The sequence below is a fragment of the Pimephales promelas genome, chromosome 20 (assembly GCF_988280905.1).
Source record: "Pimephales promelas chromosome 20, fPimPro1.hap1.1, whole genome shotgun sequence".
NCBI classification, from domain to species: domain Eukaryota; kingdom Metazoa; phylum Chordata; class Actinopteri; order Cypriniformes; family Leuciscidae; genus Pimephales; species Pimephales promelas.
Genome location: NC_142788.1, coordinates 9357252 through 9371830, shown reverse-complemented (window position 1 = coordinate 9371830; position 14579 = coordinate 9357252). Strand labels below are relative to the sequence as shown.

Here is a 14579-nt window from a genome sequence, read left to right as displayed (position 1 = left end):
AATGCACACACATTATTACTGTATTATGTTTAATACTGTATCTCTTCAGTTAAAAACAAAAACTCAAATGGCCATCTGAAAATCTCTTTGAAAAATATGTGTAAAAAATAATAGTTCAAATCTTGTTTTCATGCCCTAAGAGCATTAAATACAAATCCTGACTAAGATTGTCTGTTTGGCATCATGTGACCTTATGAGCTCTCTCTACATTATATTCTTGTTTGAAACACTGTTTTGTGAGTTTTGATTTACACCAAACTTCCATAATCTGCACCCTGGCTCTAGTATAAGGCCCTCAAACAACAACAAGGTCTAACAAAGTACCGTAGAGTGGATTTTCCACCTCAATAGCAACTCTATCCATTTTATCTTTAGCCATTGTATATAAATTCAGCCGTACTATGACGCGTTTGTTGCCACAAGAGGCAATAGGAGCTTAGAGCGCATTCCTATCTTGGCTCCTTTCCTTGACCATACAAAAGATTTCTGTACGTGAGCGGTAAAGACCAGCGGCCAGAGAGATCTGAACCACAGCTGCCGTGGTTCGTGTGTCCAAGGAGATCTCTCACTTTTGTTTTCACCGTGTGCTCCTGAACGCACACACATGCACCCTCGCCTTTATGAATTCACCAGATTCTCATCTATCTGTTAAAGTCATCAATGTGTTGGACTGCAAATGAACCAAAGCACTTCTTTTGTCCTTCCACAGGAGACTCTCGGGCAACCACCTGAGACACATCCCTGGCCCCGTGCTCCAAGGACTCTACAACCTCAAAGTCCTGTGAGTAACGAAAGACAGAAAGAGTGAGAGCGTTTTTGTTTCAGTTAATGCTTCTATGGAAAATAACATTCAGGGTGATTCATTCTGAAAAGGACATGTAGCAGTGTCATTCACTGCAAAATTAGAAACAGAACCGCTGACAGGTGATGATTCAGGTTTTGCTCAGTGGTGGATGGTCAATTAGCTGTTCCTTATGCCTGGGTGTTTGTTGATGTTCTATTGACAGATTGTAATTTTATTGACTGAATTAAAACCAGTTGATGGAGTAAAAAAGGACAGACAAAGGCCAGGCATGAAACACATTCACGCCACCATACATCTCAGAATTTCCACACAGGATTCCATGTACATTTCCGTGCTGTCCTTAAAGGGTTAGTTTACCAAAAAATTTAAATTAAGTCATTAATTACTCACCATTCTGTACCAACCACGTAAGACCTTCGTTCATCTTCGGAACACAAATGACGATATTTTTCATTAAATTTGAGAGGTGGATCACTGCTACATAGGCTGCCTAAGGGATCGAAACTTGACGGCCCAGAAAGTCAATGAAGAAAATGTTTAAATACTCCATGTGACTACAGTGGCTCAACTATAAGATTATCAAGTGACGAGAATACTTTTTGTGCGAAAAAACAAACGAAAATAATGACTTTGTTCGACTATTCCTTTTCTTCCTTGTAGGCCTGAGACGAGAGTTCAAGAGATTTCCACAACGCATGCGCGAGAACTGAAGTGAAATAGTTGAAGGAGATCGCAATTCTCGCGCATGCGTTGTGGAAATCTCTTGAACTCTCGTGGAATACAAAAAGTATTCTCGTCGCTTGATAAACTTATAGTTGAGCCACTGTAGTCACATGGAATATTTAAACATTTTCTTCATTGACTTTCTGGGCCATCAAGTTTCGATCCCTTATGCTGCGTTAACACCGAACGCGAATAGCGCGTCAAATTCGCGTCTGACGCGTCTAGTTTGACGCTTGACCACTTTGTGTTAATTCGCGTGTCAAGAGTGAAACTGGCGTGCGTAAAAACAAAAGTTAGAAGCGAAATTTACGTGCGTGACGCGCATCAGAATCGAAATCCGTTGGCGGCCATTGTTTTTATGCCGACCGAGCATTCATCAAGAGAGTTACTGCTCTGTATTTACTCTAGAGAGCAGAACATCGGCGTGGGGATCACCGTCGTCGTATATTTGTGTCCACCGGACCATTCGGAGGTGAACCGTTTGGCGAGTTTCACTATTTGCTCGTTCCAGGAGCTGGTCTGGATGACGACCGCTGTCAGCGGTACTTCCGCCTGTCACACGCCCAGTTTGATGACCTGTTGTCCCACATCGGAGCGAGGATCACCCTCGCCCTCATCCATCTAATCTAGCTGTCATTTATTTTTGTTTTGATGGTAAATAGAGCCACCCTTCAAAAGTTATTAACCTGTCCTGTGATTATTTTCTCTCTCAAGTCCAGACACAAACTTATGCACATGTATGTTGGTTGTCTTTACATCATAATGATATTTCATATAATCTTGATATGGAATGAATAAGATTCAATACAAAATGAACATGTCTCGTATATAGAAATAAAGTTTTAAGTGATAAAATATTTGCTTTGTTGTGCATAATCCCACCATGCATTTAGTCATATTACAAAATAATTTATTGAAGCATCCAGATACTTCACCACGTGAGCAAGCAGCAGGTTCCTGATTGGTTAACGCGGTGCGAATTGACGCCAAAGTTCAGATTTTTCAACTCGGGCGGCAGACGCAAATACGCGTCAAACGCGTGAATGCTCAAATAGCACTAACTAAATCATTCGCGCTTAACACGCCAGACGCTCAATTCGCGCCATTCGCACAAACTTGACGCGCCGCAGGAATTTTTTACGCACGTAACACGTCTTTGCATTGACTTAACATTGAAATCATTCGCGCCTGACTCGCTATTCGCATCCGGTGTGAACGCATCATTAGGCAGCCTATGTAGCAGTGATCTACCTCTCAAATTTAATCAAAAATATCTTCATTTGTGTTCCGAAGATTAACGAAGGTCTTACGGGGTTGATACAGCATGGGGGTGAGTAATTAATGACTTAATTTTCATTTTAGGGTGAACTAACCCTTTAACCCAGGTGTGCCCAACCCTGCTCCTGCCGATCGACTGTCCTGCACAGTTTATCTCCAACCTTAATCAAACACACCTGAAGCAACCAATTAAGGTCTTCAGGGTCACTTGGAAATTAAAGGCAGGTGTGTTTAATTAGGGTTGCTGATGAACTGTGCAGGACAGTCGATCGGCAGGAGCAGAGTTGGGCACCCATGCTTTAAAGCTTCAGTAAATTTGCCCTATATTGTCATTCAGCAATTCAACACATTTATCTACTTTTTAGATTGCATATCTCAAGAAAATTGCCCTGCCACTTCAAATCCTTTCATTACCCCATAAAGTGGAATACAAACTTTGTGTGCCAATAACTCAGTAATTGTCTATATTAGTCCATTTATTAGCATATAACATTAGCTCAGTTTAATATTTTGGTTTCACTTCATTTGGATGGTCCCTTTAACACATTCTGTTGACTATAAGACCCCATTTACACCTGCTATTAAAATGCGATCTGTATCCAGATAAGTTATCCGGATAATAAAAAACGCATGTTAATGCAAGGTGTAAATGCGTTGTGATCGGATCGCGATCGGATCTGCCTGACCACATCTGGAGGTAGTCTGGCTCGCATTGTGTCCGGATCTTTACTAGGTGTAAACGCAATCTGGTTGTTGAAACCACATATGTATATTTTACTCCTCCCAAAAAGGGAAAAAATAAACGAGTGAGCTTGTTATATAGGCTATATGTCATGTTATAGTCAGATATGACGGCGCTACTGCGACACGCATCACCGCAGATGATCAGCTGAGCGTCTATTCATCGAGCCAACGTGCAAACATCGCAAATAAAAGTGAAAGTAAGTCACAGACGCTTAACACACAATCATCTTCAAGTAAATAAACGAAATTATCTTAACAGCGCTGTTGCCACTCTTTTATTGATGTCTCTGATTTGGAAATTAGCTGATGATCAACGAAATGCAGCTCAAATCTGTTGCTTTTGGTGGCGTGCAATCCATTAAATCTGCATACGCGGGAGTTTAAGATCGGATTCATATCCTTTTTGCAAAAACACATTTATGTGGCCAGGTGTAAATGGAATCAGTACTTATTATCCGGATAACTTATCTGGATACAGATCGCATTTTAATACCAGGTGTAAATGGGGTCTAAGTAACATTGCACCTACATGTCTACACTCTCATTAGAGTGTTAGTAGAGTATTAGTAGACGTTAGAGTTAGAATAAGTTGACATGTAGTTGCATAGCTACTTAGAGTCAGTATAATGTCTGTTGGAGGACCATCACAATAAAGAGATAGCAGATATTAAGCAGACAGTCTACTAATACTCTAATGAGAGTTAGTTGACATGTAGTTGCAAAGTTCAGGAATTGTCCATTATTAAAAAAAAAATGTTTTCTTTAACCATTACTAGAGTTCCATTTAGTATGAGAACATTAGTATTTGAATGCCCTTTCCACCATTTTCGAAGAAAACAACAAGATAATGTCTGTCATTGTCGGGTATCTTATTTCTGTGGTCAGTGTAGACAAAAACGGATTGGGTTGGGTATAACAATACTTACAAATTTTTTCTCTGTTTGCTTTCTGTGCTCCATTGTGCTTCATACTATCCTATTCAACAACCAAACTTGTCTTAGGCACGAGTACCTGTACCTGACCTTTTTGAACTAATGTTCTGCTTTCAATGAGCTAGTCAGAATCACATGTACATTTGAAGACATATTAACTAAAACTTCAAGATAAACATGGCCAGAATGTCACATCAAGAACAATTGGTGAAAATATGACATAGCCACACAAAACCGAAAGTGCAGGGGGGGGGGGGGGGGGGGGATGAATACACACTTTGTGGCATTTGAATGACTAAATAATAGAGGCTTGTTCACAATGTCATATCAAGACTGCTGGACATTTTAAGTCTAGATTCACAATGGCTATGGTGGCACCATGATTTCCTTGATAAGGACATCCTGCCCACAAAGGACTATTTATTCCTCCAAACACTGGCTGTGTGGTCAAATGTCAGGAGTTTCATTTGATTGGACATGATAAAGCTGTCTGCCTTGTAATTAAAGCTCAGCGTCTGTGGCCTCATGCTCTCACTTTGGAATAATTTCCTTTGTTCAAAGAGCTTGGTGTCATTGTTCAACCACTTCCTGTTTCTTTCCTTCTTTTATTCGACGAGTCCTGCGAGCATGACCTCAGTGGCCCACCCAAGCAGTTTCTCCCCCTCGTACTGGTTCGCCTTGTTCAGTCTCTCTGCCCCCCCCCATGTTCTGGTTTTGTCCACTGAAAAGTGCACCACTCAGTACCTGAAATCATATCTCTTGACTGATTGATGTGAGTGACAGGTAACCTCATCAGCAGTAAGCTGGAAAACTCTTGTGACCAGAAGCCACACTCTCATTCTCAATTCGAAATTGTCTCTAGAGTCTGTTTTTTTTGACAAGCGTTACCATTTAAATATATACGTCACGCAGCAAATTTCATATGTAACTACTGTAGTGGTGATTTCCTTAATACAAATAGAAGGCAACCGAATGCCACTTAGATAACACTAGATTTCATTCTTGAATGTATTAATGTCACATTTAGTGTTTTAAAAAAGAGCAGATGGAATTACCTGTCTAATTTTCTTTTATGGTATCTTTGCAGGATGTTGCAGAATAACCAGTTAGAGAGATTGCCCAGTGAAGACCCATGGGAATTACCCAATTTGCTGTCTCTGTAAGTACCACATAGTTCAAGTGATCAAAAGCAAACTTGGGCTGTAAGAGATTTACATGGAACAATGGTGTATATTAAAGCAACATTGGATAGGTCCACATGCCAAGTGTAGACCTCCTGGTTGTGACCACAGCTTCACACTTAACAGCTGGAATAAAACAGATTCAATTGATTCAAAGATTGGTCTCATGTGGAATGTTATTCTGCTTAGAAGATGCTAAGTGGAAGTGGAGTTGTTCGTCCAGAAAACATGATGAATAACTATGCATCAAATATTACATCATAAGCACAGCACGGGTAACGAAATGAATGATTTAGCACCCCTCTATCAGATAAAGTCTCTAGCAGTAAGATTATTTGGTCTACACTGCAATCTAGTCATGAGGTAACTCTTGGCATTTCTCTCTAATAGAGTTGATGCAGGAAAGCCCAGTTATTTATATGCCTATTAGGACCATTAGGCCCTTCATTAAAGAACTCCCCACCAGGGAGGATCAAGTTTGCAATTTAGGACACACATGGAAGTGGTAAAACAGGTGTTCTTCGGCTGTGCACTAGTGAGACGCATAGATTTTTGGTACTGTAATAGATTTCCTTCTATTTTGGATTTTCATTTGCAAACAATGCTATGCAGTTGTTCACAAGGTTCAACCTATTTCTTGACTTTAAATTAATACAATTTAAAAATGAATTTAGTGCGTCTGCTTTATACTTTCTCTATAAGAGCTATTACCTTAATGCAAATTCGCAACGGAGACAAATATGATATTCCAGAGTTCAGTGTTTTTGAGGAAGACAAAACGTGACTATGTCACATTTAATATCAGAACGGTGAAAAGGAGGGACCTTTACAGGGCCTGTTGGCGCATCTGGAACCCATGAGGAAACCGCTAGACACTGCACACTGGCTCCTGAGCGAGCGCTGGGAGATTCAATGAGCTGTGAAGAGCCCAATTTTCCATCAGTTACTCTTCCCTTAGGTCCAAAGTTTTCCTCCTAATCGGAATCACGCCCCCTATTCCTAACTGGTTCCCCATGAAAAGGTCAGAATCTAAATATTGTCTGGGATTTTGTCTGGCCTCGTCCATCTGCTCGACTCACATCCACTTCACGACCCCTTTCAATTATTCCAGTTTCCCAATGCCAGTCAGCATCCCGGTGCGGAGCCGCACACCCACTTTTTCCAAATGAATAATTCCATGTAAATATCCATGCGCTCATTTCCTTCTACCTTTGCAAGGATGTTTTCATTAGAGTCATGGCGTACAAATTTAATTCCTTTGCCACCAACAGAGTTTTTTTTTTTTTCCGCATGGAAGACGTGCCTGGTTCCAGAAGAGGCTCCAGACGTGCATAGACTGTGTCCAGGCCCTCCCTGTAGTGAGACAGAGCTCTGGCATTCGTCCAGCCAACTTACGCTCACTTTCAATCCCCCATAACAAAGAATATGCAGTGATTCAGCTAGGTGCTCTATCCTGGGTTCCCACAAGAGTAGAAAGGCATTTAGTTCTCAACAAACATGTAATTTAGGGTAATGATAAGATGGGGATCGGTTAACCACTGGGGGGGCTATAAGGTTTGAAGTCCACTGGCGCCCGATGTAGACAGAGGGAAGATGAGTTGGGGCAGGAGAGAGGATTGGTGATGAAACTCATCTTTGTTTCTTTACTAGAGTCTATGCTTGCTACACTCAGCACAGAGCATCCTTTGATGCTCTGTCAAGACCATCCTTCCAGGGTTTAGTCTTTGAAAGAAAGATCTGATAAAGATGCAGTCAAAGCTGAGCAACAATAAAACTTACCTTCCTTAAATCAGACCCAATGCAACACCTCTTGATCCCATGTTGGTTACCAATGAGATTCCACACAAAAAGAGATGACTAAAGCAATGTTTACATATATAATTTCTTTATCATAAAGAAGAATTATCTTTACCTATAAAGAAGGTAAGAATTATCTTCATTCTTCTTTATAATATAAAGTCTTAAACCTATCAAGCCAGATGATTGAGATGCCATCAGCAAGATATTGGTGTTTAATTCGAATCACTGCTACCAAGTCTGAGAACATTGGGGGTGTTCTTCAAGCCAAATAGCATTGCACTTTGAGATCAAGTTCCTCTACTATTGATGCTCATCGTGCATTACCTTGAGGTGAACGACTCGAGGGTTGAAGAGGCCAGAGGGGAGGTGAGGAGAGGCCAGCGCAAATTAATGTGTGTGAAAGGTCATGGGGAAAAAATGCAGAGGAAGTGCTTGCGGCTAACTCCACGTGCTCTGCTGCTATCATACATCACGATTCGCTGATCGCTGAGGTTCAACACCCCCCACCAATCCACGGGGCAACATTTATTAGATCAAAGACTTAACTTGTTGACACAGGGAGGACATTCATCTTGGTTGTGAAGATGTCAAGGTTTGTGAACAACAGCCTTGCAAAGAAACTGGGGGAGTTTCACTCAGTTCTTCGATTTGTGAAAGAATCCAAATGTCTGAACTTTCAATTATCTCCAGCAACCTCTTGATTTTTTTGGTTTTTCGCAGCTTTTGTCTTTAGCTTAGTTTCTTTGTTTTATTTCCAAAAACCAGGGAGAAAAACTGTTAATTCAATACTGACTTAAAGCCTTCCAGTCAGCATGGAGGAACAATTGCTTGGTGGCTTTAACCAAATCAGCTCACCATGCCATGCACAAAGCCATCAAATTATCAATCGGTGCTTTGTTACACCATATGAGCGCAAGCGAAATGAAAGAGGAATGGCCAATTTACAAAATGCCTTCATGTGGTTGGATCGAGAGTGGAATCTTGTACGCCTGGTTTGTGATTGCACAACTTTTCTTTGTATCCTCTGAAACACACTTGCTGTGATTTAGCACCCTTTCTTCAAAAGCTTTAAATAAATAAAAAAATGTGACAATCCACAAAGAAAAGCACTCCACCTGCTCCCTTTTAAACGTTTAGAGCAGCAATCGTGTCAAAACTCTCATTAAACAAGTCCATGCTTGAGTTACTAAAGGGGCGATGGGGTGCTAAAGTGCTTAGATATTGGTACCAATGCTTACACCAGAACAAAAAAAGATTGAAACAAAGAGGCAACAAAATTATCCTTTAATTATGATATTGTCAAAGCAGAAATGTTGTGACCGCAGATCTTTCTATTTAGCCACAATTTATGTCCTTTGTTCATCTGTTTTGATATACCTCTGGCAGTTTAATGAATTAAATGAAAGAGGTAGATTCCATGACGGGACTCTGCACGGACAAGGAGTGTTACCACTGACTGGGTCACAAATACTGGGCTGGAGTCGTGCCAGGTCAGGCCTCATTATCAAAAAGTCTACAGTTAGTGAAAGACCTTATTATGGACAAGATTTACTAGCAACTTGCACCAGCGCAAACCCTCTTTTGGCGTTAAAAATTTACTAAAGACATGCAGTGAACATTTAGGTGTGGACAGTGTTACATTGCATATGATTTTGTAGGAGTTTCCCTTTGGGACACAGAATTTATGGGAGGAGAGTATTTAGAAGAATCACAGTGATTTACTAAGGTTCGCACATGTCAATTTACTGGCATTTGCTCCATTATTTACCGCCAAAAAAGGAGCATGTCTTAAACCAGGTGCTAATTTACGCTGCTCTTGGTAGATGGCGTTGGTCATTATGGAAATGATCTGACTGCGTCTGTGTTCTTTCATTTGTGTTTCGTCAGTAGATCACGTGCAGAACATTCCACTCCCATCGCGCTTTTTTGAAATTGCGCTCTAGTGCTAAATTGCCCTTTTAAGTATATCTGGCCCTAAGTATATTTTTATGGAAGGTGGGTCTTGCTTACACAGGTTCAGAAACGTCCTTCAATGATTCATCTTTAGGGAAAGGTATATAACACCAGTCCCGTAAAGCCTAATGGCTTTCATCTCTTAATTCTTGCCAACAGTAATTGCTCATATTAACTAATGTCTGCTGTTGATTTGAAATGAAATAAATGCCTATTTTTTAGGTGAAAGGTTAAGACTGTTAAACATGACTGCATTGCAATTTCTGCACCCTCATAACCTTTGTACAGGAATAAACATCTGCTTGTGTTCATTCAAATAAAAACAGGCGTCTGGATGCCAACCTGATTATGGAGGTGCCAGCAAGGACCCTCTTGGGTATGCGGTCACTGAGGCACTTGTGGCTTGATGACAATGCCCTGACAGAGATCCCAATAAGCGCCCTCAATGACCTCTCTTCACTCCAGGCTATGACCCTTGCCCTAAACCGCATCACCCACATCCCTGACTATGCCTTCAGGAACCTCTCCAACCTAGTTGTCCTGTACGTATCTACTTCCACACAAAATATAGTATAAACAATGTTGATGTATTCCTGGATCAGCATGCTTAGCATCTTACCCCAACATATCCAATCTCTACAATCAGAGAAAATTGTTAAATGTTAAAGGGTTAGTTCAGTGTCAGTATTTACTCACCCTCATATTGTTCCAACCCCGTAAGACCTTCGTTCATCTTCGGAACACAAATTAAGATATTTTTGATGAAATCTGAGAGCTGGATCACTCCTCTATTCTAGTCCATAGGCTTCTTGAGGGATTGAAACTTGCCGGCCTCGAAAAGTTATTAAAGACATCGTTAAAATACTCCAAGTGACTTCAGTGGCTCAATCTTAACTTTATCAAGTGACGAGAACACTTCTTGTGCGCAAAAACAAACAAAAATAACGACTTTAGTCAGTTAACGTAGTGTGATAGCGTAGAGCTATGTCACACGTAGGCTCACTATTGGCCGACGCTGGTCATGTGTGTGTTGCATGTGACGTACAACAACAGATCATACGCTGTTAGACTAGTAACCTGACTCGAGGCAGAGAGAAGTAAATGAATAGTTGAAATAAAGTCATTATTTTTGTTGTTTTTTGCGCACAAAAAGTATTCTCGTCGCTTGATAAAGTTAAGATTGAGCCACTGAAGTCACTTGGACTATTTTAACGATGTCTTTAATAACTTTTCGAGGCCGGCAAGTTTCAATTCCTCAAGAAGCCTACGGACTAGTATGCAGGAGTGAAATAAAACAGACCGTTCTCATCCTTTAACGTCATATAGAACGCTATATGCAAAAACGGCGCTGTACTACGCACATGGCACCCTTTATCGTTAATATAACACGCAAACCCAAGACGTCATAAATCCTTTAGCGTGAATATGACACGCACACCCTACCCCACACCTAAACTTAGCCCTCACAGCGCGTGTTATATTAACGATAAAGGGTGCCATGTGCGTAGTATAGCGCCGTTTTTTCATATAGCGTTTTATGACGTTAAAGGATGAGAATGCGTTGAATAAAATACAAAAAATATCTTAATTTGTGTTCCGAAGATGAACGAAATTCTTACGGGGTTGGAACAACATGAGGGAGAGTAAATACTGACAGAATTTTCATTTTTGGGTTTGATTTGATTTGATTTATTGGTTTATTTAAAAGGGGACAGTGCAATTTCACAAAACGCATGAACAAACATGGTTACAAAAGCCAGAATTAGCCAAAAGGCTATTTTTCATCTGTAGTCCCCTGGCCAAGATGTAAAAAAGCATTACAATAAAAACAAGAAAATACATTTATAGGTCTATAGCAAATTGACTAAAAAATATCTAAATAACACTATAAGATAACATAGGGTACACTATGCCTATTACAATAATAAAATACACAAAAACACATTTACAAAAAGACTATATATTAAATATATAATACAGCTCTTGGGTGAACTATCCCTTTAACATGGATTAGAAATGCCCTTGATTCTGAGTACATCACACTAACCATTGTGCATGTATCGGTGTGACTGATGGAAACCAGGAAATCAGAGAAAGTTTGAACACATGCCTTGGTTTGATAGGACACCACAATAATCTTAAACTCTTTCATTTGCAAAGCAGTGAAAGGATAGTGTGGTTTAAGTTTATATATCATCCACCACATTCACATTTATTTGAAGCAATGTGCACACAGCCTAACAGGTGTCATTCCTGAGGTTTGCCATAACGCTAATTAATGATTTCATGTTTAGGCATCTTCATAACAACATGATCCGGACCCTCGGACAGAACTGCTTTGAGGGACTGCACAGCCTCGAGACTCTGTGAGTAAGATCTTCCTTCAGGAAAGATTAAAAACATGAAAGCATTTCCTGTTTTTAATGCAAACAGACCCTGATCTGTTATTTGATTTTGGCATCCTCGTGTTATCATTATGTGGCTGTAAATATGAATCAAAATGACTAGCATACTAGCCTGACTCTACTTACTGAATGTTCAGTGGTTCAGCTTTGTATGAACTATAAACATACCATTCTTTACACAATACTTGTGCTGTTGAGATATGAACATGTTAATTGCAGTACCTTGTTTTTAAGAAACACTCGTACCTCTTATTAAAATCGAAGAATTTATGGCAGACTTTCAAATTCTGCAATAGAAGCAGCAATGATTCCCTGACAATGACTTCAGTGTTGGATGATGTCTTTACTGCTTGATACGAAAGTACTCAAACGTCTAAGAAGTGTGCAAACCCTTTGTGGTTATAAAGCTGACGTCCTAGTGGCCTATGCTGGTATTACAGGTGACAAATTTGCTTTATTGTGTGCCTCCCTTTCCCTTTTAGCTTCATATATTCAGAAATACAGTAAATAAGGTAATTGAATCGAGTGGGAAATGTCATGGGAAATAATTTCTTTCATAATGTGGATTTTTATGCGTTCTATCACTACACCCATGCAGTTATATCGGACTATTCAGGCAATGTCAATAGCATGACCCATGTTTGAGGTGGTTGAAATGATGTTACACTGGATTAAGTTTTAATTGACAGTCATAACACAATTCATACAAATATATAAGAATGAATAAATTAATAAACAATCATTTTATGGCTACTGGCTACAATTTTCATAAATCCCACCTGGATATAGCACACATTCTCTAACAGATTCAAGCTATATAACTTTTTTATACATTACCAAATATGGTAGATTGAAATCAAATGTTAAATAGGCCCAATAAATACATGAGAAATGCTTTTAAAATTCATGAGAAATGTTGAAAGGGGCCTATGAACCAAAGCCAACACATATTTGTAATGTAATGTATGAAAGACATTACATAGACCATGCTATGAAAGTTTGGCTTTAAAGGATTACACATATGCTAAAGTCATGGTGGTCTCCAGGATACCGAGAGGTTCACACCTGCTTTTTAACAGCCTGCTGAAGTGCTAAAGATGACGTTTTCCTCTTTACAAGAAGATTTCAGCCTTGAGAATTGCACACACTGAACTGAACACTTCATTTGAGAGCAATCACAGAGGAACCGTGCGTTGAAACTCTCCCGTGAAAATTCTGCGGCTTGATAAATTTGCCGTTTGGAAGGAGATTTGATTTTAGGGAGAAAATATTTATTGCACTAGACTTAAGCACTTGGAAATGACAAAAATGATAATAATGTTGTTATTATTATTAAAGGCCAGGGTGATACGAGAATCCGTTATGATATTTAAAGGGCAGTGTTTCTCAATTAGGATAGCCACAGTGTGGATATCCATCTAATATCCATCCATATATATATAGATAGATATATATAGTTCAGATGCAAAAGCCTCTAAATGCCATTTGAAATTTTCTTCTAAAATGACCATTTTTATCAAGCTTGTATATTTAAGTTCAGTAATTTCACTTAAATGACAATTAATAGGTAATCTTCATTGCCATTTAAGTGAAATTACTGAACTTAAATATACAGTACAAGCTTGATAAAAATGATCATTTTAGAAGAACATTTCAAATGGCACTTAGAGCGTTTGCATCTGAACTCTTCATATATATATATATATATATATATATATATAAACACTTTGGAATGTGTCTGTAGTGGATAAAGTTACAAGTTTTAAAACTTGTATACACTACAATTAAAATGGCATAGTAGTAAACAAATAAAAAGTCCCAGAAACCGTAATATGTAGTCATGTTGCATACTGAATTACATTGTAATCATCACTACAAGGATGGCTAAGCAAGAAACTAATCTTCCCGAGGCAAATATTCTTATATGTAACATGACACACTGTAAGAAATCACGCCAGCTGCCTCCGTTCAGTTGCACATGTGTGTTTGGAAAGTGCTGAGCTTCCTGAAACAACGGAGGGAAACATATTAGCCTTCTTTAAAGGGTCTGGGATATCTTTTTGGGGGATGATGTGCATCTTTTTATTGATGCTGCTGTAATCCCCATCACTATAATTATCTCTGAAAATGCATTCATAATCATCAGACTTAGTGGCCACTGCCCCGTTGTTTTGTTATGATGCCTGATGATTTAGCTTTCAAACAGACTTCTGCGTGGTTTGACGAATTGTAAATCAAGGTAACTGACAGCTCCCGTTCTAAACAATGAGGTCTTCCCAGGAAATGAAAGGCATTCCTCTTCTCTGCCATATCAAAGTAATGTCTCCAAACAAGACTGACGGATGTTCTAAACAAAACCAGGATGTAGACATGGCAGAGCCACGCGGCACGGCTCGCCCACAGCAGTGTTCCCAGTCTCCCCATATGCAGCCCATTTTATAGGCCGAAAACCAAGTGAATTTTCATGCAATGACTTAAACCCTTCATGACTCACTAGAAGTGAGAGAACTAATGAATTAAAAAAAAGATTCACATTCATAAAAATCTAATTTGCTCATGCACTGGTTATGCAGTCCTTTTGATTCTCTTGTTTAGTATATTTGTTATACAAGGTTCATTTTGGGTTCCACTTTATATTAAGTGGCTTTAAAGGTCCTATATGTAATGTTATGTTTATATAAAATTAATCTTTTTTTATTGCCTGTGTTTGATGGGGTTGTAATCACACATTGCAATGATCCACTTTTCGGGTTTTGTT

The 14579-nt window shown here is 39.4% G+C and overlaps 1 protein-coding gene and 1 long non-coding RNA gene across 2 annotated transcripts in view; one reads left to right on the top strand and one right to left on the bottom strand.

Annotated features, from left to right (window-relative positions):
- LOC120491879 (uncharacterized) overlaps positions 1 to 14579 on the bottom strand; it is a 119537-nt gene that overhangs the window by 78318 nt on the left and 26640 nt on the right. The gene's annotated exons all lie outside the window — the stretch shown is intronic.
- lgr6 (leucine-rich repeat containing G protein-coupled receptor 6) overlaps positions 1 to 14579 on the top strand; it is a 129822-nt gene that overhangs the window by 89146 nt on the left and 26097 nt on the right. The window contains exons 3-6 of the mRNA XM_039689880.2: positions 710 to 781; positions 5570 to 5641; positions 9743 to 9958; positions 11711 to 11782. Coding sequence (XP_039545814.2) covers positions 710 to 781; positions 5570 to 5641; positions 9743 to 9958; positions 11711 to 11782 — 432 coding nt within the window. The remainder of the gene's footprint in view (positions 1 to 709; positions 782 to 5569; positions 5642 to 9742; positions 9959 to 11710; positions 11783 to 14579) is intronic.